We start from the raw sequence: 25,924 nt of genomic DNA on the forward strand, positions 1-25,924 counted from the left end.
TTATCATGATTTCTTTTTTATGTTAGGCCAGCAGAGAAGGCCTCGTTGACTGCCCACCACTGACAATCGATAAATGTTGTGATCTGTATCGGTGTGTGTACTATGCAGTACAGTCGTACTGCCAGGAGGTGGCGCTAATATTCCCTAACGTGGAAAGTTGCCTAGCAGCAGAAAAACAAACTTTCCGTTCACAGGCTCGTCCACAGCGTGTCACGGTAATATTACAGAAGGTGAGTCTCCCCTGCCGCTTTTTCCCCCCAACAGTTATATGAGGCCACGGTTTACAGCACGTTTTATCCACCTGCCCTTGGATAACAAGTTCTTTCATACGTAGACATAAGACGCTCATTTCAAGTACCGTTGGCTGACAGTCATGAACGTTTGTGTCACAGACAGTAATATTGTGTTAAATATTTACATAATCATCTCATGCGATCAACCATTTACATTCAGGTATACGGCAGTGTCTGACTTTCCGTCGGCCACGGGATGAGTGCTGGAAGACCTTCGGAGGGCCTGGGTTCCATCACGTGGTGGGGCCTCAGTCCTGCGCGCAACCTGCTCAGAATGGGTGAGAGCCAGGGTCCACACCTCACTGAACACATGAGTTCAAACAATGATGGAAATTATAGAAGTACATTTACTGTATTTCATGTTTTATTAATTCTATTCCATGTAAATTGGTTATATCTTTATTTCTCTATAATTAAATATTGTGTTGTTGGTTTACTACCTTCATTCTATAGCAATAGCCAATCTCAGATTAAACATTTGTGTTTTCAAACTATAATACTTACTTAAACTGTACTAAGTAACAACAGGCTAAATCAATCAGTTAAAATTAGCTTTACCTCAACCAACTGCACCTTAACATGGGACAATATTTACATGAAATCTAAAATTATGAATTAAACACCAACATTATGAGTGACTACTTTCACTTTTGACATTTGATGTACATTTTTTAACACCTTAATCTATATTGATTTAAATGTAAGTTTGAATGCAACAAGTTTTGTTGTGATGGAATGTTTTGTAGAAAGCATGAGCTTTGTGTTATGCTGTTGGACATATTAAAGCAACAGAACAAAGAGGATGATGGGTTTTACTGACTCAATGTACACTGACCCAAACAAATTACTTTTGAACACTAAAACACTCAGTATACTGTGAACAAGATATATAGATGAGTTATATTCACTTAAACAAATAAGTTGGCTATAACTTCCCACTCAAAACAACACCAAGAGTCAGCAGTAATATCCTTTCGAGTGTCAAGGTTGATGTATAGAATATTAAAGTACCTATCATTTTGTGCATTGAATTTTATGTAAATATAAAATTGATTCCATTTTTCTTTCTGTTTTCTGTTTGTCCTGTTATATAACAGAAGTAATTTATGCTCTCTTACTTTGCTCAGGTCCTGTGAGACCTGAAGGAGAGGTTAATGTTTTGCTAGTTGGCAGTGGCGACCCACGACATATTTTGAAGACCATCGCCAGTTTGCAGATAGAAGAGAGGCTCCATGTGAGTCTCCATTACATAAATTGCTTTGTGACCACTAACAACAAATTGGTGCACTTAAACCCATCTTTCCTGTGCTTTAGGTGTGGGTGATTGAAAGCAGCATGGAGGTCATGGCTAGACAGCTGCTGCTCCTCTACTTAGCACTGATGCCCCCGGAAATCATCGGAAACAATGGTGCGTGGGATTTTTTGAAAGTACCAAATTTGGATGTTTTCAAAAAGGAATCATGAATAAAGCTAAATATTTGGGCTATCTTGTCATGGTTTCCATTTTCAGAGAAAACAGAGATTTTTCTGGATGTGTTTGGAAACAGTGAAATCCGTAGTCAAACAGAAGAGACTCTGAGACATGCAGCATCACAGCTCTCCCTGATGGTGACTGAAGCACTGGAAACACCTGCGCACTCTTGTCTGAACACAACTCTTCTCAAGGTACAATCATTTGTGAACCTGTCATTTGTGCCTCTTCATGACCATATTATCATACCATTTTTATTCAAACCTGATGTTGAGACCTGCTCAATCAAACTGCATGTGGTCATCAGTACATTATAGCTTTGCTAGCGTGCTGTGAGTTTTGTAGAAGTCTACTCATTTCGTACTCCATTCACTCATTTTTTCAGTTCAAGGAGCGAGATGAGCTGTACAGGATATTCAAGTTATGGATCCAGCCTGAGCCTTCATCGCCCATCGTAATGTCCAAAATCTGGGATTATCGGGTCAGGCAGCACCTTGGAACGCGGTATAACTCCAAAATTGGCTGTTTTGATTGGGACCTCACAATGAAACTGCATGAGAAGGGGGTACTGGAATATTTTACAGTCCGTTGTGCATAATTGAACTGTAGACTAAGCACTTTTCATGCTTACACTGTATATAGCGTTGACTGATGGTCATTTTATACCAACTCTAATGACGACAGAGTGGTGTCATCAACAAACAACAATACGTGCGATGGAGGGAGCGGGGTTTGGCTTTTGAAATGAGGGAAGGTGTCTACCAAATAACCAATCAAAGTCTTCTGTCTTCAAGAGTGTTCAATCGGGTCAGTGTTTGTCTGCTTTTTTAATCAGGTTGTTTTTTTCCCCATTTTTAATGGAATACAGCAATAGGAAGGAACTTGTCTTGTGTTTGTGTACAGAAAGGTGACAAAGTGGCTTTCCGGGGCTACTGGGGAGACATCGTGTCCAGTCCTTACCTCGCCTTTGGTATTGAAACTGATGACAAGAGCCTACTGAAGACACAGAATGGGCAACACATCAATGTAAAATACACAGTCATGACATCCTTAAAGTGCCACAAGTGTTAACTTGAGTATACTCAGGAACATACAGTATATATGTACAGTATACAGTATACGTGTGTGTGTGTTTGCGTGTGTGTGTGTGTGTGTCATATGTCATAAGTCTTGTACGTCATCTCTTCTTTTCCTCTCATCCACAGACAGCTCAGGATATCTCCTTTTCAAACGTTCAGGTGTTACTGCAGTCTTTTTCCAGCAGACGAAGCTACCCCACGTCTTCTCAGTCAAATACAGAGACGGACGAATCGTCCCAACAGACTGACCGTAAATCCTTCACCATTAATGGTAACACAGTATTAACATTAGCAGACCTGTAGCTTCAGATGATTGTCACTTGTCACTGTGCTGTTTAGTGCCCATAAGAATCCACTGGTGAATTAAACTCAATAGTTGTCATAGTTGTATTTTTTTTATTTATTATTCCTCATCAGATTTGATGCATCTGAAGGGAATCTCGGTCACCTTCCTGCCTTTGGATTCACTTCAAAAATTGCCAGAAAAGCAGACGTACTCCAAACTTTTCAATGCCATCTACTTCTCTGCCAGGTGAGAGTTTTTCTTTACATAAATATACATGTAAGTATGTATGTTAAAACCACATCCCACTGTCATCCAGCCACCTCAACAGTAGACAGCTGTGATGACTGCAGACCATGTTTAATTTCTGTCATTTTGCATCCTTCTTTACCATTGCTGTGAAGCTGTGTGCATCAGTTGGTCCCCAAGATGAAGCAGATTGCAGCTCCAGACGCTGTGCTCATTGTGGAGTTGGTCAAGTGAGGATTTTTATAGTGATAGGCCTTGTTAACATGGTGACAGTACAGTCACTAAAACTACAACATTCCTTTGTATATATGATGCTTTATGTTTGCTCCAAATCTGAGTTGACTGGTAAACCATTCAGGTTGTGTGTCATTTCGCTCCTCAGGTACATTCTGGATCTAAGCAAAGAGCAAGAAGCAGGCTTTTCAAAGAAAGTGATGAGCATTGCTCTTGAGGCTGAATTTGAGCCGTATAACGAGACGAGTGACAACACCCATGCTGTTTTCATACCACAGAAGAAGTAAAGGTGATTAGAGAACGTACTCCGATCTCACTGACAGTAGAATTAACCTGACGATATGCATCAGCGTATGATTGGCCTAAAATAGTCATGTAAAGTTTGAATTTTGTTAAAATCCACCCATCCATCCATCCATCCATCTTCGTCCACTCATCTGTAGTCGGGTCGTGGGGGCAGCAGCTTCAATCGGGAACCCCAAACTTCGCTTTCCCCCGGTCACATCAGCCGCAAGACGTTCTCAAGCGAGCATTGAGATATAATCCCTCCACCTGGTCCTGGGTCTGCCCCGAGGTCTCCCCCCAGCTGGACGTGCCAGGAACACCTCCCTAGGGAGGCGCCCTGAAAGCATCCGCACCAGATTTCTCGAAATATTAATCAGATTTAATTTCCAAATTAAATTACACTAATTAAAGTTGTCCATTTTATGTACACGTGCATTTAAAAAATAACAGATGCAATTGCAAGTGTATTGTACTCTATTTCAATAAATGCCACACACAAACATCAGTCTTTCTTGACGAATACAGTATAGCACAATTTCTACAAGTTTGTCCTGATATCATTGTTTTTCCTTTTCACTTCCAACGTCCTCCAACTTTGCCTTTACCGTGGACCTTTTTGCTGCATTGACACAAGAGAGAATAGTGAAGTTGATTATTGAGAGAGAGCATCTATACAGAAATAACAAACTTTAAATTATCTTGCAGACAGGAAAGTAGTCACATTTTTCTTTCTGTTTCCTCTGTTCATATTCTAGACGTGTGCACCCTGTTTTGGTAAATGTTTCAGAGCTGTAAGTTTGGTGTTTCCTATATGTTTCCTGTATGTCTATTTGTGACTGTGTCTGTTGTCGATGTTTGCACTGTCGACACAGAGTTACAAAGATCAATGCAGGTTGACTCACAATTTCTGAGCGTGTTGGATTCTGTTCAGGAGGACGTTGATCTGGAAAAAAGAGATCCTAATATCACAAAACAACATTTTTGAAAAACCATTCCGTTGGCTCTCACCTTAATGGCTCACCTCATATTTCTGCCTCTTCATCTTCTCAGTTAAGTCAAATTTCTCAGACTCCAACTCATAGATGCATTCCCATATCTCTTTTGCTCTCTCTCTAGAATCGGACAGCATTTAAAAACTTCAAATGTACTTTGCAGAAGCTTTAGATGTCATGCGTCTGACATGATATTCACAACAAATGATCAAATAATCAAACACTCAAAAATTTAGCTCAAATTGTTTGATAATGACTGACCTCAGTGCTTCCTCTCTCAGATTCTCAATTGCCAGTGGCTTACGTCTCTCTGCCAGAGTCTTCTTTTTGATCTCCCTTGCAGTTTGCCTTTTGCCTCGTCGCTGCTCTACCTGCAGGAAACAAACTCAACTCAGGATGAAACACAAGAACCTTCAGGGGGACATGGGAAATGAAATGCTCCCCTGTTTCTGAATGCATTATACTGACTTTTGCCAGGAAACCTCCAAAATGAGCCCCCATATTGGAGAGCACTTTCTTCTTCTTGGCCTCATCATCAGCCCTTTTCTTGGCCTCTTCATCCTCCTTTCTCTGTCTTTCCTCCTGTAGAAATAATTTTTTGCAAATTAGTACCCTATACTTCAAATTACTCTTTTACTGTTAATAAGGGGTCTGAACAGATAACAGACATATACAGATTACAAAACAGATGTTTACATAATGTCAAACATTAATTACTGCAATACGTGTCTGACGGTCTCGCTCTTTTTCAGCTCTCACACGCTGCTGCTCGGCTCTCTCTGCCCGACGATTCTCCTATAACAGAAAGCCAGCTGGTCTTAAAAACATGGCTGTTTAATCACTATTATTCTGAATAATTAAAGGATCTCCCTATCAGGCAAATAACTAGCATTACAATCCTATCTTTGAGTCCAATCAGCTCTTCTTCCTCTTTTTTCCTGTGCTCGAAGTGGACATCGATCAGAGTCTGCAGCTCCAGAAGATCCTTTTCCATCCTTTTTCTGTGGATATCCTGACAGGAGCCAGTGGATACACAGATTTAGATTATTAAATGCTGTGTCCCATGATGTAATTGTGTAAATTTTCCACTAACAACAATCTTGAAGGATCATACGTCAAAGTCGACTCGTTCCCCCTCAGGGATTTTAGGGGCAGAAAGCTGTGAGACCATTGGCCTGTAAAAAAACATTCAGAAATTTCAACCTAGATTTTATTTATTTATTTTTTTAACTGAATATATTATACAGTATTATATAAATGAAGTACTTTTGGATGTTGCATATTCATGTGTAATCTTACTTGTATTTGGGGCGCTCTTCTTCAACATGACAGCAGGACCAGCAATGAAAAGGTGATCAGCTCATTTTTTTTAAAGACAATTAGATTTGAAAATAAGCTAAAATATATTTTTAATCAACATAGAGAATATTTTAATTCGGTCTTATCTCCTGGAAAAAATAACCATTTATTCCCATGACCTGTGTAACACATATAAATAATCAACAGCTTGTTATACCCTTAATGCGCTCAAAGGCAATTTAACCTTAAATTTATCCTACTCATTTTGAATTTATTTAAACTAGATGTTGTGTTTTACAGTCCTACTGATTGAAAATATGCAAAACATTATCTGGTAGCTCAAAGGTACAAATAAATACCGGATGGATTACAGTATGTAAATCAATATTTACATTTTGAAGGTTATCCTGTGGATTTGCTTCCAGACTGGTTGCCTCTGTCACTTGTGTCAAAATGTGCTTAGAAAGGTCAATAAAATCACCACAGTAGAGCAGAAGAGTCTCACCTCCTTCTCCCTGCTCTTCATCTTCTTCTGGAGGAACAAAGATCACTGAGTTTGGAAAAATTCGACTGCTGTTTTATTTTGTTAGTGATAAATGGTTTTGCTTACCCTCGTGATGTCCTCTAAGTACAAAAAAAGAAAGGAAAATATTCATACCACATACTACAAACCTCCTGTATTATGAAAATGGCAAGATTTATGAACAAGACGAGAGCTCACCGATGATCATCCAAATCAGACATGGTGGCTCTATAGAGAAAATCAAATAGAACAATCCTTTCATATCTACGTCACATCAAATTGTGCATGTAAGCAGCTTCAGGCCACTATTTAAAACATCTCACATTATTTACATTTTTTCATGATGTTTACATCTACCAGTAAGAGCTGGAGTAATTTAAGAGATTGGTGTCATTTGTTTGCTTGTCTGTGTGTGATCTGGATATAAAAATTCTTGTTACGCCCTGGTCAAGAGCTGCACGCACATCTACTGTAAGCCTGTGTAAAATTGTGTACACGCACACACACACGCAAAAACACACACACACACACACACACACACACGCTTATATTTGAATGCCAAAAAGGCTCTTTTATCCTCACAGCCACTGTATCTCCATTTCACATTCAGTGCAGGTCAGTACTGTCGTTCAAAGAATAAGATTAAGAGGAAGGCCATTGGTTACTAATGATCTAGGAATAGACGAGGCTCGAGGGACTCTAGCCCAGAGCAGTGTCCTGTTACCCAGGATAAGAATAAGGTATCAGATGTCCAATCCTCCTTGATTAATTTCATTTACATGAGAGAATGCGGGATGGAGAGATTAGGTGGGCCGGCTAGCAGCTATTAACACCAACACGCCAAGACCTCATTTCATTTACTTGTATTCTCACTAAACCGAAGTGGAATTTTAAAAATGCATGGAGCCCCTAAATATTTTTGCATTCCTGACCACAGCAGTTTATGCTTTCCAGTGTGAGTACAAACGGGTGATTCAATCAGACAGGCCTGCATTGGACAACATTTCAAAACTTTATATTTAGTTCCGATAACTGGAGCTCCTCCCAGACTGTCTGTCTTTGAGTGTATTAACATGGTAGATCAAGCACAGAGACCACCAAAGTCCCTCAGATCCCTGCACAGTCAAGGATCTCAAAGCATCAGTATGGGAATCTGAACAAACAGGGACACACGCAGACAAGAGCAGATGAGGGATTGGGGGAGGAATTCATCACATCGTTTCCCCGTTGAATGTTTCTGGCAAAACTGACCAACAGGCTCAAAGGCTGTCGAGGAGGTCAAGTGTACCAAGAATAACTTGTCATGGGGGGACATAATGTCAGGGATACAGTACATCTTTATTAACACCCACCAAGTCACTAGGGGGGTCCGACATTTAAACGTATTTATGATGTTATGTTTCGTTTAAGATCAGACTATTAAGTTTTATTGGAATTTAGTGGAAATCCCAGCATTTTAAAATATATTTGATTCATAACATGTCCAAAATTTAAAAATGACACACACGATATTTGGATGTTTTCTGTTTGGAAACTTTTTCACATTTTCATATATGTTTATACTATACATTACAGTCAAATAAGAAAATGTAGGATTTTTTTTTTTCTTTTTTGGCTTTTGATAATGTCTGGGTTAAAAAAAAAGTCAGCCATGCATTGGTAATTTGAACCTTTGGTTTCATCACTAATATCTCATTTATATGTGTATATTTTATGGCCCCCTATGGATTGAAGAAACAAGCTATTAGTGCAACATTGTCAGATACTGCATTTATGTATATATGTCAATTGGCATATCTGTCAGTTTTATATTTCTATTGGTTTTACTCAAAAACAATTTCCCGCTGTGAGAGCAATGAGAATAAATGAAAACATACAGTAGTTGAACCTGGGAAACCAAAACAATGAACTCAAGTGCTACGATGAATGGTCGATTTGGTGATAATTCTCTACGGGTCGATCACTATGAGAAATAATTTTGCTTTCAATTGTATTCATAGTTATGTTAACAAATATCTAATAAAGTTTTCTTTAAAAACAAAATAATTCATGCAAATGTTTTCACAGCCCTGAAATTCATACATTCTTTGAAACTCATTCAATTGAAATGAATAGTAATGTTCGTGAAGGTTAGCATGTTGACAAATCATTGTGCCACAAAAAAAAGGGACCCCCCCCCCCACACACACACACACAGTCAATCTGAAGGTTTTAATGTTAAAAAAGACTGAAAGACTGAAACTAATGCTTGCAGGTGGTTGTATTTCGCAGCAGTATAAAGTAAGTTTAATAAAAGATCCATGTAGGGAAAAGTCAAAGCAACCTACCTGAACAGCAAGAGAGCAGGCTGGCCACTGAGAGTAAAATATAGGGGCTCAACAACTAGAGGGGAGGTAAAGCTTTATATTTAGGGGTCCTCTTGGGTCACAGAAAAGTGACTTGAACTGAAACGTGAACTGAAGGGGGCGGGGCATGTGTGGATTATTGGACACTTTTGAGTGCATAAGCTGAAGTCTGGCAGGAAGCATTATGAGTGAAGGGTTCATTGCTGACCTCACAGCTAAAGAGGAGACAAAAGGACAGGTGGCAAAAGACAGAGACAGACAACAGAGAATAACAAGGCAGAAACATGGCAATTTCTTTCAAAGAGACAAAGAGATCCAAAGAAGAGCACCTGATAAACATGGTAACATCACCGGCTACTTTAGGTTTAGCTATAAAAACTTGAAATGTGGTGATTAAAATTAGAAATGTCATATTATTGGGAGATGACTAAATAAAAAAACAATTGTGTTCTCAAAAAAAAGTAGCAGGTCTGTGTGAACAGAAGTCACAATTCTAAGTAGGTGAGTTTAAATCAGTATTTTGATATTATTCTTGTAGTTGAAATGGTTTTGCAGTTTCTTCATAGATATTCAGTAAAGACCAAGAAAACAAAATACAGTACTCAATAATTAATTCCTTTAAAGGAGATCAACAAAAATCAATCCGGCGCATGATACATTAGACAACAACAAATTTATGTAACCATATTGCAATGATATTTAAAGATTCCTAAAGACATTGGGAAGTACACGGACGCCCTTGTGAATGGCGTATGCAAACATATGAATTTTCTTAAGCCTCTTGGGGAACGGCTAAAACAGGGCATATATGAAGAGTGATGACAGAGAGAAACAACTTGTTGAAGCCTATGAAGCTTTCAAGAAGAAATATCTATGGATCAGGTAAGAATAAATAGTTATTTAATTACAAAGTGTATTTATTGATATACTGTTAATTACTTCAGTATACAGTACATGAAACATGATGTTAAGAGCTACAGCTAACAATGAGGGCATCGAACAGTAATCTCTAAGAAATTCTTTGTGTGTGTGTGTGTGTGTGTGTGTGTGTGTGTGTGTGTGTGTGTGTGTGTGTGTGTGTGTGTGTGTGTGTGTGTGTGTAGTGCATTGGAGGATAACAGACAGTTGAAGTACGTGCGTCTGGATTGATAGTGTTACATGTGTCAAAAGAAAAGAAATATTAGAGCTGTAAAGAAAACAGGAACATGTTATTTTAATTGTTGATGAATCCACAAACTGTTATTTTAACCAATAGTATTTAAAATTTTGGTGGACGGGTCTGGCATGAACAAATGCAGAACACATTTCACTGCGGATCTGGATTGTTGGTCTGGATCCCGGAATGCTTTTTCATGTGGGATGCATTCCAGACCAACGTTGCTAACGCTTCCAGGATTGTTTAGTCTTAGTCGAGGTATCTGCTGCATTGTGTGCTATTCTAGTAGTTTGTCATTCAATTTATTAAATATTGAGATTTCTTTTCCCCCTAAAATAAAAATAAAGAGTGCAAGTGAAAATTAGCAGGAGGCCCACATGAGGGATAAGGTTCATCCTTCTTACAGTGTAAGGCGTCACTATCTAATATCTATCTAATATCTATCTAATATCTATCTAATGTCTATCTAATATCTATCTAATATCTATCTAATATCTATCTAATATCTATCTAATATCTATCTAATATCTATCTAATATCACACACACACACACACAAACACACACACAAACACACAGGTGGCCTGTACGCATGCAGAGCAGGTAGAGTGGCGGGCAGCTCCTTTATTGGTGCGCCCCAAATGAGCAACTTGTAAGGGGGATGGCGCCTTGCTCAAGGGCGCCTTGGTGAGCTGACACCTCCCACTGTCAGCTCACCTCCGGGTGTTCTTTTTGGGCGGGAGCGGGAATCGAACCGCCGATCAATGAAACATTGGACGACCCGCTCTACCTCACGCTCTACCACTGAGCCACTGCTGCCCCTGTTCAAGATAGACTTAACTTTAGACGTGGTCCTGCTCTCCAGAACTGTCTCCACAGAGTCCAGGCTCAGCCCGACCACTGACCCCGCTCTGCGGATGAGTCTGTTCAGACGGTCCATATCTCTTTTCCTGGCCCCACCACCCCAACACACAATGGCGTATGACAGCACACTGGAGACTACGGACTGATAGAACATGAGAAGGAGCTTAGGACAGATGTTGAAGGAGGCCAGCCTCCTCAGGAAGTACATCCTGCTCTGCCCCTTCTTGTACACACAGTCCGAGTTGAGTGACCAGTCCAGTCTGCTGTCTAGCTGCAGTCCCAGGTACTTATAGTTTCCTACCACCTCCACCTCACTGCCCTTGATGATCACCGGCTGTGGAGAGGGAGGTGCCCGCCGGAAATCCAGCATCATCTCCTTCATCTTGGAGACGTTGAGCTGGAGTTGGTTCTGTTGGCACCACTCCACGAAATCAGCCACCAATGCCCTGTGCCCCCCCCTCATCACCCTCCCGGATACATGCCACAATTGCAGTAGAAGAAGGTAGAAGGGTAATATTTTAATTCCATAACTAGTACTACATTTTAGACATTAACCCTCTTCCTGTTCCTGTGTAATAACAGATCTATTTATTTATCTATTTGTGTCACATCTTACAACATTTATTGGTTTATTTTCTAGAAACACATGCTCCGTGTGCTGACGTTGCTGCTAGCTTCAGGTAAGTATAAGGGTAAAATAATGAAATAATGTAATATTAATCAATAAACTTTTATTTGGTGCATGTCTTCAGTAAATACTAAAAACGGTATCATTAGGGTTTACAGGTTACATTCTTTGAATGTCACCCGGTGAAATTAAGCTTTACTAAGCAAAGATTGTTGTAACTGGTTTTAAACTTAAAATTATATAATGAATTAAAAGAGGAGAGTAAAAACATTGCTTATGTGTTTAGCATGTCACACACAGAATTAGAATGCACACTGTTCTTTACTTGATGGTTTGTTTGTGTCCCTCTGCAGGTTGTGGCACTTGGAGTTCACAATCTCGAGTGTACACAGTGATAAATCGCTATATGTCATGGTCAGCTGCCCGGGAATATTGCAAAAACAACTACAAAGACCTTGCAGTCATCCACAATCATGATGATATGATGGAGATGACAAAAGCGACACTAAATTTCCCCCTCAGTTTATTCTGGATTGGTCTGAGAAGAGTGGATCAAATTGTCCATCCCTGGATGTGGTCTGAAGGACTAAGTCAGACCAGTGATGAATCAGCTGAATACACCAACTGGATTAATACCCCCAATTATCTACAAAACTGTGGAAGCTTCTTGATTGATGGAAAATGGATGGGTGAAGGATGTGAACATAGACTTCCCTTTATCTGTAAGCACAGTAAGCATGACATTCAGATTTTTTTTTTTGTACAAAAAATTAAATGTAAAAATGAGACATTGAGATTCAAGAGGGGCTCTTGACATCCAGAGTCAAGTTTCCAAGCAACAGACTGGGAGCACACCAACCACTCCATGGGAGAAAGTTTCCTGTGTTTCTACTGAATACCTCAGTAAATTTGTTTAATGGTGCACAAAAAGATGGGGGAAAATTATTATAATTTTAGTATTTATTTTGATATTATTCACCAAGTGGAAACATGCAATACAAAACCCTACACACACTGAACTTAAAGTTGTGTGGCCTTCACTGTAAAAAGTCCGATCAGACACACAGTTCAATGAGTCAACCAGTCAGTTCTATTCCTTGAAGTTGTATTCTGTATGAAATTGCATTATGGGAGCATTATTAATGACAACCCAGGAAATAAAACTTAACATTTTTCTAACTTCACAGGCGCAGCGCCCAGTGGGATACAAATTATCCCTGTAACGTTAACCTGGAGGGAAGCCCAAGTCTATTGTCGATTGCACTCTATAGACTTAATCACTGTGATGAGTGAAACTGAAAATCAGGCTTTAGAGGAAGCAATTCATCAAATGATGCCTACAATTGTCTCTCCATATTGGATTGGTTTGTTCAGAGATGATTGGAAATGGACAGACCAGACTGCAAACTCCTTCAGAGACTGGGCGATCTCTGAGCCAGATAAAGTTGATAGATGTGCTATAATTACAAACACCATTGTCAAGATGGCTGCCAATTCCTGTGAAGCCGCTCATTATTTCATCTGCTATAATGGTATGTACAACCACTTTTATTTTTGTTGTTAAGAAAAGAATGCATTCCTTCTGTCATCCTAAGCATGATGAGATCTAACAAAATTGAATCCTAATTAATGCGATGCTGTATTTTTTTCTTTGTAAAGAAATAGAAGAGAAAAGAGAACAAATTGTGAAGGTGGAAATTGCATCAAATTCAGACTTGGAATTCAGTGACGCCGTTTTGAGTGAAGCCATTTTGACCCAGGTAAGTATTTGTCTTGTTTAAGCTGTTTTCCTGTTAGTAGGAAGTGAGTGTTGATACACCTGGAGGTCAGGAAGTTTTTTGTCAATAAATGTTTTGCCTTTCTTTGACAGATCCAAAACAAATTTGAAGGGGTCAACATTCAGTGGAGAATTCATCCCGATGGGAAAATTTTCCACAAGAAGGAAAATAAGAAAATCAAGGAAGAGTGCTAGAAGGTGACAAATTGTGACCACTAGGGAATTACCTGTTGCACTAAACTATACATTTAATTACTCCTGACCGTCTGTATGGTGTGTGCATGTGTGTGTGTGTGTATAAAACTTCTCAGCAAATGCAGGTATTGTGTTTTGAGGATGTTGAGTTATACTTTTTCCTTGCTGTCTTCAATGTTTTATCTGGTGTCTTTTTTCAGGATTAATGGTTGTTGTGGATATATTACTGCATGTCAGAAATTAGATGCATTTAGACTTTTGTGGCCATACGAGTTGCATTTTGTGAAGTTCCAGCATATAGTTTTTCAAAATAGGCAAAATGTGGAATAAACCAGAACATCATGAATTATCTCTGGGTCATCTGCAATCATTTTGATCCTTTTGTAAATTCTGAGCCAGATGTATGAGCCAGTATGAGTACTGTTTAACAAAAAACCACACCAAGGATTTTTTTTCTTTTTCGATTTACTCTGTTAGTTGTGCATTAAGAATAGCAATACAATGAGAGAAACTGAACTCATCTATAGTGAAAACAAAAGTCAATAATCTGTGGAGAACAAGAGAACTCTGAATCAAAGGTAACACAACATCCTCCGAGACAGAAAGCTTTGACTGACAAACGTCACTTTACTTGTAATCCACATCCGACCTGCAGCACAGCTTCTAAAGTTACTGTTGACTTATGCAATGATGACAAAGAACCATCCAACAGCAATATAAATGGCAGTGAAATCAGTGCATTTCCTTACATTATTTTTATCCTGGTTAAAAATGAAATGCATGATGACCATTGGACAAAATTTAGCCTAATTTATATGTATGTACAGTCTGAATATGTTTGAAAAGCAAACAGCTGACACTGAACATAAGGCCTGTTGAATAGTAATGCAACCCTTGAGCTCAATAAAACACTGTTACTTCACTAAGTGTATAAACAGTGTGCTTCTCTAAGAATAGCATAACAATCATTGATTTCTATAGAAAATCACATCTAAACATAATGAATACAAAGAAGTCACAGACTTCCACAATTATAAAATCACTTCACTGTTGCCTTCAGATGGTAGAAACTGAAATCACCACCACACCACGCTTCCAGACTCAGGAAGTATCCCAAACCTCCAATACATTTTTTACATATAAATACAGAAAACAAAAAAGTAATGGGCATAAAAATGTGTGTCATACTTCATGGTATCAAAACATACTGAACTTAGCTGTGTGTAAACACCAACTCTGGATAGGACAATTTCTAGTGCCCATTTTTGGAATAATCACAATCATTTTATCACTTTGGGTTTTCCAGTGATTTGACTGCTCAAACTAAATACACTGTAATGCGTATGAGTTACACTTATTTTGACCATTTTCTTCTCACACACCTTTCACACAGCTAATATACATAGACAAATATATATGCAAATCAAATAAATCCTATTCTGTAAGTGTCTCAATCTCATTGGCTCTAAATTCTTCCAGTGAATGATGCAGAAACTCCTGTCGTTCCTCCCTTTGTAGCCTGAGGCGTACGTTTGTGTATTCTGTCTTCATCATCTTTTCTCCAGAGTCAACAACTACAAGTCTTTCTTGACTTCTGGCCGACTCACTTGCGTCTTGCTGGGTTTTTTTTGGTTGGGGCTCAGCAGCTGCATCAGGTCTTGTAGGGCTTTTGTTATCTGTGCACCAAACTTATGAGCATCCTATAGCAGGAAAGGAAGAAATGAGATTGTAAATGTTTGTAGGAAAAGCATAATATTCATTTTAGAAATTTGGAATTCAGGTGTTTTTTTTCAACTTGTAGGTCATCCAATTTTTTATCTGCCTGAGAGTGAATGAATTTCTTGAACAGTTTCAGAGCTTTGTCATAAGTTGACACACCTCTAAAAAGTACAGATTTATTCAACATCATAAATTAGAGGACATATATACATGATGAAAGAAATAATAATTTTTCCCCATCTCTCTAAATTGAAGCATTTTCAAATATGTATAGCGTAACGTGAAAAAAACTAAAATCTGGAGTTAATTTTGTTCATGTTTCTTGTGCTACATAAAATGACTTCTTTTAATAAACTCACAGTCTGTGCACACGAGTGCTTGCATGAGATGTGGAAATTAATCACAGTATCTCCCAAAATGGCATAGGACACCCCATAACCATCATCAGACACCTGAAAGAGATATCGAAAATATTTGTACAAATGGATGGTCAATGAATATCACAGCATGGATATGTGCAACATTTTAGTAAGTTTAAACTGAAAAAAATTAATAAAAGTTTTTTCCACTGGGAGATAAAACCTGAAAGTGTTAGGGTTAGGATTAATTCATAGAACTATTAGAATTTAATTTGTTTATTTGTGGTTTTTCCCTGACTTGAACAGTTAAACGACTAGTGTGGATTCAAATAATGAGAGCTGCACTGACAGGTCCAAATCCTCCTCCACAGGACAGGTACTCTAGGTGGTTGACCATGTCGTACAGCTCCAGCAGCTGGAATGGAGTCTGGCTGGTGGACAGGTGCCACTGCTCAGACAGTACCTGTAATAACAAGAAATTATTGAATCACTTTCCTTAAGAATCTCTGTGAAAAACACTCATTCTGAACTGGACACTGTCACACAAATAAATGACAAAGGAAGGAAATAAACCTCTTTCAAAAAAGGCGATTCCACTCCAAGGTATTTCGATATCACATAAAGGCAGAAGAGGTGTCTGTCGATACCAGCTCCAGTCATAGCAGTGCGGTATAGATGCTGGTGCTTTTCTGCTGCTGTGTGGAACAAACGCCTACACACATCTGCCACCTAGTGGAGAATGACGTGAACTGCATGAGAGCTTGAAAACCACACATCGAAGGAATTTATGCTTGAAATAGTGAAAACTGGAATCAGACATTTGCAATGTGGAGTTATTTTGATGAGAACATCTTCAAGCATTCTCTTCTGGCATGCTATATATTTACTTAAATATATGATAAATACTATGTAGTATATACTATATAATATATACAATATGATTGAAAATAGGAGACAAGTTCCCTGGTCTTACATCTCCACCCTCCAGCGCTCGGATGAAGGCACAGCTGTCACTGGTACAGGAACGAACAGTCTCGGTCCTGCCCTCCCTGAACAGACGAGTCATGCAGGATTCATAAGTCAGACAGAACTTCCTCTGGTCCTGGATTGAAACAAAAAACCAACATGGCCCTGATAATATTGACAGCGTATAATTTCAAGATGTCCACATAGTATAGACCAAACAGACAGAGCGCGTGCCCCTTCAGAGGGAGGCTTACCCTGTAGTAGGCCAACTGAAGAGCCATCTGAATGAAGGCGTTTGGACTGACTCGACACTTCTTGATTTTTCCTTTACCAAAGTCTCGGAACACAATAACATGTAAGTCCACGTCATCAGCCAAGGCTTGAGCCACTGTCAGAGACTGAGAGATCTGCTCCTCACACTGAGAAAGACACAGACAAACAGTTAACACACCAAGACTGACATAACTTTAAGCAAATCTAGAGTCCTAGATAATAAGGAAGAGTAGAGTGATGAGCTGGTGTGTGCACTTTTGGATAGACCTGGGCTTGATTCTTCTTCCTTCCAGTATTAATGCCATGTTAGGTCAACGACTGATCTTTTCAAATATAAATAAATAAATCAAATAAATTAACAAATCTTAAAATATGAATAAATAAAAATATTTTAAAAAATGAATCTACCTAATACATATTAACATATAAACATATTTCAAAACTTTGGATAAAAATAATTAAAATCAACCTATAATGCTGTCTGTGATTTGGTGAACGACTCAATGTGGCGGTAATAGACGACTCACTTCAGGAGGGATTTCCCATTCAAGCTTCTGTGGTTGTGGTAGGGATGAATCCACTTCTCCTTTACAGTGACCTTCTGTATTGTAACCCAGCTGGAAACAGTCGATTGCCAAAGTGTACTAGAACACACAACGATAATGTGATCACATCTTCTCAGCACCGGACTACAACAGTGAGCAACCAACGTCAGGTTCCTTACCTCCCATAAGTGTGATACCACCGGCACATCCGCCCACGAGTGCTCTCCATTTATGCCACTCTTTCCATTCTTGTAGTAAATGACTGAGAAGGACTTGTCAAACCACCTGCGTGACAACAAAGTACAGGCAGTACAGACCTACAACAATATAACTGAACTACATTTTCATAACTTACACCATATAAGTTGTCCATAAGACAGCAATCAGTTTTGTGTACCTGTCATAACACTTCCCGTGCATCAAAGATTTGGCGTAGGAATCTAAACTAGCTGCTGGATCATCCCCTATGATGCCTTGCTCGTCGTCATCTAGAGTCACAAAGAAGGCAGCTTTCTCTATGCAGTCTAGGGACCCTTTGTTGACCCCACTGCTGAAAAACTTCATCCTGGCTTCAGCCCAAGGAATTCTGGGAAACAATAACGAGTAAGTAATGGCAAAAAATTCAGGATGAGCGTGACGTAAACAATGGTGGCTCATCAAACTGACCTGTCTCCAGCGGTCAGAGCCCCCAGATTGGCCTCTCCTTTGGAAGGAGGCGAGGGATCATCAAGTATCCTCTGAATCTGGAATTCAATCTCTCTCGGGGAAAGGAGCCTGCCAGCCTGGTAGACCGTCAGATGAAAGTAGCGACCCCTGTGGTACACTGCAACATAGTCACTATCCTGCCAATGGTGCACAGTGTCTTTGCACACAGAGAAGGGAAAAGAGGAGAAATATGTGACTAATTTGTTAACTAAATCAAACACATGAAGACACAAAGCTCAGCCACCAAAATAAAGACTTCAGACTCACATTATTATTTGAACTGCTTTTAAATCTGACAACTTCATACTTAGAAAAAACAGCCTCAATTTAAGACCCTACTTCAAAAACAGATGAATTGTTCTTTACTAACACTCTTTACACCTGACCTTCTGCAGTGACATCACACACTGGCCACACGCCAAAGGAAAGATGTCATTTGTATTTTTTACACTGACTAACAGGCTGGCTGTCAAATTTTGGCTCATTAATTTGACGGAAAAGCAACATTTACTGAACATGAGACAGGGTGTACCAGTGTCTTTAAACATACATTGTAAAACATTATTAATATCTACATTGGTTTGACACTTCTAATTCTCGGATTAGGAATACTGTGTAAAAACACTAATACTACCTGTAAGTGTTCCAGGGATTCGACAAGTGTCAAACATCCGCTCAAACTGATAGGAACAGCAAGGAACTGCAGACCTCAACAAGCACTGAGGAGGATAAAGAAAGGATGGACCGGTGAAAAAATATGAGAAACAAATAGAGGAAGCAGAAAGGGTGATAAAAAAATTAATACAAGACATGAAATAGAAGGTTAACCAGGGAAGAGAGGTAAGAAATGACCAAATACAATGTGTGATCAGAATAATCAAGGCATTAGTGAGAGATGGACCCTATTCTGAAAATCCTGAGGTAAGACCAGAATGCTGGAGGAAACACATGAGAAATGACAGGATGGGCTGTACAGCAGACGTATCACGACTCGATGAATCACAGTGGTGTGTTTCTTGAGACCTTACACACATAAACACACATTACACAGTTTTTCCACAATGTCCTTTCTTGTATTCTAAGTCTTTACGATTTACATCTTCATTTAGCATCATTATCTCTACAGCAGTGCTGTGCTGGTATTGCTCACTAAGGAGCCAGGAGTTGGTGCAGGTCAGCATAACTGGTCATGTTCAGACAGCGTCATGTATCAAATATCAGCACTCTGTGAAATGCCATGTATCCACATGTATGTCTAAGTGAGTGTACATAACTGTACATGTCTTTACCGGTCTCCTATCCAGGAGTGCGAGTGGTGCTGAGCATCCTCTCACAATGAGCTGCATACAAGGGAATTACAGTGCCTGAGGTACGACTCTGGGAAACGAAGGCAAAAGCAAAGGAGAAAAACAGAGGACAGCAGTGGAGGACACGGAGAGTCAAGCAAAGAGACGAAGAATGTTTTTTATAGAGTGACAGCAAACAAGGAAAGTAATGACGAGAAATCAAGCAAGCAAAAGGGAGGCCAAAAGAATACAAAAGCAATGAGACAGAGATGAGCTCAGGATGACGACATGAGCGAGTTGTTGTCATATAAGCATGAGATGAATGGATGAATAAATGTTCTCTTTTCTACCAGTAAAGACACACAAACATCGATGAAACAAAACACTGATGTAATATCCCAACTGCTCAAAATTTTTGACACAAGAAAATGAATGTCTCTAAATGTGTGGAGCAGCGGAGTTTAAGCTGTGGCTGAACTCACAGGTTTAATCTCTTCTTTGTTGAGTTTACAGCGGTAAAGGAAGAATGCATGAATGGTGTTGCCTGCTCTGGCTGCCTGGATGGGGGTGGGTGTCACATACAGGAAGTCCTAGAAAGAAACAGTGATGTGAGGTTAGAAGGTAGAACGTGTGTGTATACATAAATCCATATTATATATCCATATTTTATATACACACACACACACACACAAAACTACCCATCAAATTGATGTAAAGATTTGTATACCATGCCATAATAGTTACTGTTAACCATAATTGGGCTGCGTCCACGTAGGTAAACATATTTCTCCCACCAGTCACTAACCTGAAGAAATAAAACACACAATTATCTTCATGAGGAACTTCCTTGCATATTCAGACAGGATAAATAATTTAAACCACCAAATGTCTCAGATAAATACATTGATAATAGAATTTTAAATTTTGTTTGGACTGCCTTGCTTTGGACATTTCAGTTATGACATGGACATTATGCTTGACCACTCACATAGTTAGTGGCCAAAACAGCTTTGAGTTTGAGGTACCACTGCAGGCGGTTGCCAAGGCTGCTCTCAAACTCAGCTGCAAGCTTGTTCATGTGTTCATACTGTGTGTCATCCATCAGCGGCCGCACAGACTCCAAGTACTGAACAGAAGAAATGCAGAACACAAACAGAAAAGGATTAAAAAAGAGGAACTAAAAGGGCTGGTTTTCTAACAGAATAGCAACCTATAATTCTGCAGAAATAATACCGGATAACTTTTCTATTCCATCTACTGTCATCCATTAAATATCCATTAAATATATATCAATTGTAATATCTAGCACATACCACATAAGAATGTGAGAAAGTGATTCATGTGCTTCATGTTATCTCACCCTCTTCACTGTGTCCTTGATGGCCGGCACAGGCAGGTTTGGCAGAGAACCCTGGTAGCTATAGAGCTGAGGCTTTCTGCCAGAGAAGATCCGCACCAGAGCCTGGGATTGAAACATTAAAAAAAATCATTTTGAATCATTTTAGGCAGCAATGCAGGACATGCCATAAAGTATTTTTCATATGAAAATATGATTTTTAAATGCGCCCCATGCAGGAAAAAAGTGTGGTAAACTGTTTTTAAGCAGCATAAATATTAAAATTGTGTAATATTTAGTAACATGAGAAATATATAACTCCTAAAAACAGACACAACATTAAAATAGATATGAAGAGCTTATATCATAGTGTGATATCTAAATGTGTATGTGAACAGAATTAAAAAGTCAGGATTCAGGGCAATAAAGTGTCACAGAGACAAAGGCATAATTAGTTAACAGGAAACAAATACAGGAAAACAAACTGACCACCCAGACTTTGGTGGTGTTGGACATCTTGCCGTGCTGCTCAAATATCCATCGGTGGTAGGAGAGGAGCTGCTTGAGGCACAGGCGCATGGTGAAGATGAGCAAGAGCCACAGCATAGTGCTGAAGAGCACTGCTGACACCAGCGCCTGGCACTGGGTACTCATAGACTGGCTGGGAACAGATGGATAAAGTAAGTGTCAGGTGACCAAATGTCAGCAGAGAACACACACATAAAAGAGAAAGGTTCAACAGGATGGGTGTGTGGTATCTTCAGAATGAATGGAAAAAAGAGAACTGGAAAGTCCAACCATCAACTTGAACGATAACAGTGACATGCATTACCTGACTGGGAGGTGCTCCTGTATCTTGGCTATAAGTCCCATGGAGGGGTCAGAGCGAGTGTACATAGTAGCCAAGATTGCTACAACAACAAAAAGCCAGGAGGAAGGACTTGCAGGATATACACCTGTTATCAAGCTGTTCTGTTCATGTGAGACAGGAGACACAGTGTTGAAATGCGTTCACATGAAACATTGAATGGTTCTCACTCACATTACTTGTAGAAGTAATGGAAGTGATGATGGAGCAACATGAGGATACCCAGCCAACAGGTACACAGGATAGAATATAGATACCTTGAATCGGATGATGTGCTTCTTCCAGGAACGCAGACCAGAGAGGTAGATCTCAGTGAAGGCCTGGTGGGAGAGCTGCACATCGGGGCCCTCTGGGGTGACGGTGAACTGGAAAGCCACCGCTTGGTGGGCTTCTGCCATAGTTACTGTGTGTGAAAAGAGGGACAGAAGGTGCGACGTAGATGAGAGAAGGAAAGATTACAAACACCACCCGCTGTCAGCTTATTAGTTAACCAGAAACCTGCAGGCAGGAAGAAATGCCTGTCAGGCATCAAGTGTCAAACCATTTTCTCCAGCTCAAGTAAAAACGGGTTGCAATTCTCCCTGAGTGATGAGACATCAATGGTGAGGTCAGGAGGTCATTTCCAGAAATTAAATAAAATTTTTTAGTTCATTCATTTTCTTTTCTGCCACTACTCTATTTATGGTTGAGTTGGAGCCACCTCCAGGGATAGCGGGGGCCACGCATCACTGGAAACATTATTTTAGGTGGTGGGGAAGAAACTACAAAGAACTCCTGCACTGAAGACTGCATATAAACTGTCCAAACATTCTAAAATATGGTCACATTATTTATGATGCATTCAAAGTGATCCTCCTACTAGAAATATTTTTTTTACATTTTAAAAGGACAACCCTGACTGACTATTAATATGACTGAGGCCTCACAATAGCAGCTTTTCTCTTTTCACAAAGGGAATTGATTTTCCTCTGTAAATAGGCTGTGAATAATGCCCTGGGGTTTAGTCACTGTCACACTGGACTGCACCCCCATGGAGACCACGTCTGCCTTTTTAATCTTGTTAAAAAAAGAAACACACACATACCCACAACTCCCTCCACAACCCTCTGCCCCCCTGAGATTCTACTCTGTAGGTCAGACCTGGCAAAAACAGTCATGAATGTGCCAAAGGCTAACAGCAGTCAACTTTAGCTGTTTGTTGAAACTAACACTCACACAACACACACACTCAGCTCAGGGCTGACTGTACCCACAACAAAGTGGCCACTACATTTATTTCCTAATTCTTCTTTGTTTTTTATAGGCATACAGTATCTCTGTGATATACATAATTTGACAGCACTCGTCCTAAGCATCTCTGCAGTTATGATTCACTATTCACTAAGAGCTTTTGTCATGTTATAAAAAAAACCTGCCAGACAATGAAACAGCTTATCAGCGATATTTTTGATTAGGCTCCATCCACCATCTATAAATGCTTACCCCTGTTGGATATCAGGGTCAGGGGATGCGAGGTGGAGAGGGGGGAACTGGACCCTACCCTGAGGACAGGTCATCAGCTCTGATTAGGCTATGGATACAGAAGAATTTAACAGAATGTTTCCTAAAAGAAACAAACAGCAAACAGGAACATCAAAGAAGTTAAGTTTCAAGGTTTTCTACGACTGACTCAGCGCTGTATTTTTGTTAATTTGGTTGTTTATTAAAGTATCAGCGAGAAAAATCTGATTCAGAGCAGAAAGAGAGGATAGAGGTAAACATGACAGCAAAGCCAATCAAGCATAGTCAGGCTTTTTATTAAGGGCTAAATCCCTGTTCTGTCATGGTGTTTGTGTTACAAAGCACTGCCTGACACATAAAAATGTCACACTTTATATGGAGCTGCTGTGAAATAATTCATGCTTTTTTTACTTGCGCACCACTGCCTGATCTCCCTGGTGAGCTGGCTCAACATAGCCTGAACCCACATAGATAATGAGTTTTACAATGCTGTTTACTTTATAGACATTCATTGTTATACCAGGATTTCCTCTTAATGATCTGGTATGTTTCCATGAGGACCATTTGTGAGTGACTGTCAGCAGCTTACTTTACAATCCTTATAAATACTCAGATTTGATCCAAATATTTAGACGGCATATTCACAATGTGCTTTTACAGTAGGTCTTAGCATACATGGCAATCATTTAAATTCAAGAGTAAATCAAATATGAGTTTAATTTATTCATTGTAAACTATATTTCACAAATAGCATTAGACTATTACCCACCACTATGATATTTTACTGAGTAAAATGCCCAATGGAAGCAGCACAATCAAACATAAAAACATCTTGGTTGTCTAAAATCGCTGTGCTTTCATCATTCATTTAAAGTTTTGTAGTATTTCAAGTGTAAATGTTAACAGAAACAAACGAGGAAAAAAATATTTTCTGCATCACCAACTACAGTAGATTAGTGCTGCTTCAATTGGATGGCTTTGTTCAGTGAACATTGATGTACAGTTATGGCTCAGCTAGCTTAAAATATTGAATACAACACTCAAATCAGAATCTACTATCACTCCTGAATTAAGAAAAGAATATTGAAAGAGTAACATCATTTGTACACAATTTTGCTGAACATAAATTTCTTGCACCAAGGTTATCTCCAAAATTGCAGCTGTTGATGGTGTTTGTGGTTAGCAGTGGTCTGCATCCATCAAAAGCGATCTAAGAGACTAAAAGCACCAGCTACAGGTCAAGCACGGTCAAGAGTCATTTGATGCGCACAGGGAGTGAAAATGAACCAGTGTAGTCTAATCCAATAGATGAGCTACTGTAGCTCAAAATGCTGAAGAAGTTAATGCTGTTTCTGATAGAAAATTCTATGAATACACAGTGCATCGCAGTACTTCTCACAAATGGGTCTGCATGTCTGCAGACAAGTTAGGATGACCTTGCTAACTTCTGTTCACAACCAAGAGTTCCAGCGACACATGTGAGCATCAGACGAATCATGATATCTTTTCCATCACGTGTCTGACTGGTTCCATCACGTGCTACCAGGATGCACTATGAGAAGGAGGTGTAAGCAGTGTGATGCTTTGGCAATACAGCTTTCTGCAAAGATGTCTTGGGTCCTTTCATCCATGTGGATGTTAATTGACATGTGCCACCTATCTAGGCATTGTTGCAGCCCATGTACACCCTTTCACCCAAACAGTAGTCCTTAAGGGAAGTGGACTCTTTCAGCAGGACAATGTGTCTTGCTACAAAGTAAAAATGGTTCAGAAATGGTTTGAGGAACACAACGTTGACTTTGAGGAGCAGACTTGGCCTCCTGATTCCCCTGATCTCAATCTAATAGTGAACAATCCAGGGTGAACAATCCAGGTAATCATGATGTTATGGCTGATCGTTGTAGCTTGTGTACAGATCACAGATAACACTGCATAAAATTAGCTTACTTTTCCATCACTTGTATAACTTAAAAGAAAAAAAAAAAGCATAATTTTGTCACAACTTTTAATTCAAATGCTCAAAAACCTCAATCACACCCACAACACTATCACACTGAAAATAATGTGAGGTTATATTACTAACATTTGACTTTTCGACATTTTATTATTATCCCTATATATGAAAATGCTATTGCTAGACGTCACACGGTTTAACAGCAGGTGTGAAACGTACCGCTAGCTGTGGCTAACGCTGCTAACCGAGCATCCGCCTGCTAACGTCACACAGATCGGCGGCTAACAAGCTTCACTGAAAGACGTGACTGTGTATTTCTGTCTTCATTGCATTTATATTGCAAGAATAATATTTGCGTACCTGTTGTTTTTCACGAGAGGCAGAATATTTCCCGTCAGAAATGGGCTGTTGAATCCAAACGTCCACCCAGTGGACGGTGTTCTCACTGGCGGAGACAGCGAGCGCACACAAACCGCAGCACTGACTCCGGCACTGAGTTCCGGCATTTCCGGTCGCATCCCACGGATGCGGAGGAGATGCTGGGGATGGAATGTCTGTGGTACCCGGGGGTGAAGCAAACACATCCCTCACAGAAAATCACCCTTTAACTTACTGTAGATAGGGAAAATAAACACATAATATATATGTGCGTGCTATCATATGCGATATACAGCAACACATTTGTCCACGTTGTTATTATATCATATGGAATTTAAGCAAATACGAAATTTTTGCATCTAG

General features: G+C 39.5%; 4 protein-coding genes across 17 annotated transcripts; 2 read left to right on the top strand and 2 right to left on the bottom strand.

Annotated features, from left to right (window-relative positions):
• Positions 1 to 127: 127 nt before the first annotated feature.
• Positions 128 to 4,199, top strand: LOC137588884 (dynein axonemal assembly factor 3-like). Of its 3 annotated transcripts, XM_068306201.1 has the most exons (13): positions 128 to 230; positions 454 to 571; positions 1,421 to 1,527; positions 1,608 to 1,701; positions 1,804 to 1,958; positions 2,150 to 2,329; positions 2,449 to 2,571; positions 2,668 to 2,790; positions 2,970 to 3,114; positions 3,261 to 3,375; positions 3,531 to 3,605; positions 3,758 to 3,898; positions 4,053 to 4,199. In XM_068306201.1, exons 2-12 carry the CDS (start codon positions 490 to 492, stop codon positions 3,894 to 3,896), a joined length of 1,338 nt encoding a protein of 445 aa, XP_068162302.1. In that variant the 5' UTR covers positions 128 to 230; positions 454 to 489; the 3' UTR covers positions 3,897 to 3,898; positions 4,053 to 4,199. The 3 variants fall into 3 exon arrangements, with proteins under 3 accessions (XP_068162302.1, XP_068162301.1, XP_068162303.1); XM_068306200.1 differs by having other exon boundaries at positions 3,758 to 4,199; XM_068306202.1 differs by having other exon boundaries at positions 2,970 to 3,093; positions 3,758 to 4,199.
• A 151-nt stretch (positions 4,200 to 4,350) lies between these two features.
• On the bottom strand, positions 4,351 to 9,101 carry LOC137588885 (troponin T, slow skeletal muscle-like). 4 transcript variants are annotated; one of them, XM_068306204.1, is made up of 13 exons: positions 9,036 to 9,101; positions 6,907 to 6,936; positions 6,796 to 6,809; positions 6,691 to 6,717; positions 6,186 to 6,201; positions 6,001 to 6,061; positions 5,782 to 5,898; positions 5,604 to 5,681; positions 5,355 to 5,468; positions 5,148 to 5,257; positions 4,916 to 5,006; positions 4,797 to 4,837; positions 4,351 to 4,513 (listed from the first exon to the last, which is right to left on the bottom strand). In XM_068306204.1, exons 2-13 carry the CDS (start codon positions 6,927 to 6,929, stop codon positions 4,468 to 4,470), a joined length of 738 nt encoding a protein of 245 aa, XP_068162305.1. In that variant the 5' UTR covers positions 6,930 to 6,936; positions 9,036 to 9,101; the 3' UTR covers positions 4,351 to 4,467. The 4 variants fall into 4 exon arrangements, with proteins under 4 accessions (XP_068162305.1, XP_068162304.1, XP_068162306.1 ...); XM_068306203.1 differs by having other exon boundaries at positions 6,186 to 6,204; XM_068306205.1 differs by having other exon boundaries at positions 6,186 to 6,204; positions 6,691 to 6,714; positions 9,036 to 9,082.
• Positions 9,102 to 9,273: 172 nt separating this feature from the next.
• Positions 9,274 to 16,317, top strand: LOC137588301 (macrophage mannose receptor 1-like). Of its 9 annotated transcripts, none has more exons than XM_068305288.1 (8): positions 9,274 to 9,935; positions 11,074 to 11,582; positions 11,713 to 11,752; positions 12,054 to 12,431; positions 12,888 to 13,232; positions 13,360 to 13,460; positions 13,571 to 13,675; positions 16,057 to 16,317. In XM_068305288.1, the coding sequence occupies exons 2-7, from the start codon at positions 11,514 to 11,516 to the stop codon at positions 13,670 to 13,672; spliced, it is 1,035 nt and encodes a 344-aa protein (XP_068161389.1). In that variant the 5' UTR covers positions 9,274 to 9,935; positions 11,074 to 11,513; the 3' UTR covers positions 13,673 to 13,675; positions 16,057 to 16,317. The 9 variants fall into 9 exon arrangements, with proteins under 9 accessions (XP_068161389.1, XP_068161390.1, XP_068161388.1 ...); XM_068305289.1 differs by having other exon boundaries at positions 16,122 to 16,317; XM_068305287.1 differs by lacking the exon at positions 16,057 to 16,317 and having other exon boundaries at positions 9,274 to 9,554; positions 9,759 to 9,935; positions 13,571 to 14,000.
• Positions 14,118 to 25,642, bottom strand: LOC137588300 (carnitine O-palmitoyltransferase 1, liver isoform-like). Its single transcript, XM_068305285.1, has 19 exons — positions 25,544 to 25,642; positions 21,987 to 22,132; positions 21,694 to 21,833; positions 21,351 to 21,522; positions 20,886 to 20,987; positions 20,514 to 20,651; positions 20,253 to 20,330; positions 20,008 to 20,115; positions 18,874 to 18,958; positions 18,201 to 18,396; positions 17,932 to 18,120; positions 17,714 to 17,819; positions 17,517 to 17,633; positions 16,971 to 17,135; positions 16,724 to 16,852; positions 16,324 to 16,479; positions 16,100 to 16,213; positions 15,751 to 15,843; positions 14,118 to 15,372 (listed from the first exon to the last, which is right to left on the bottom strand). The coding sequence occupies exons 2-19, from the start codon at positions 22,125 to 22,127 to the stop codon at positions 15,247 to 15,249; spliced, it is 2,355 nt and encodes a 784-aa protein (XP_068161386.1). The 5' UTR covers positions 22,128 to 22,132; positions 25,544 to 25,642; the 3' UTR covers positions 14,118 to 15,246.
• Positions 25,643 to 25,924: the final 282 nt, after the last annotated feature.

The sequence above is a fragment of the Antennarius striatus genome, chromosome 21 (assembly GCF_040054535.1).
Source record: "Antennarius striatus isolate MH-2024 chromosome 21, ASM4005453v1, whole genome shotgun sequence".
Lineage (NCBI taxonomy): Eukaryota > Metazoa > Chordata > Actinopteri > Lophiiformes > Antennariidae > Antennarius > Antennarius striatus.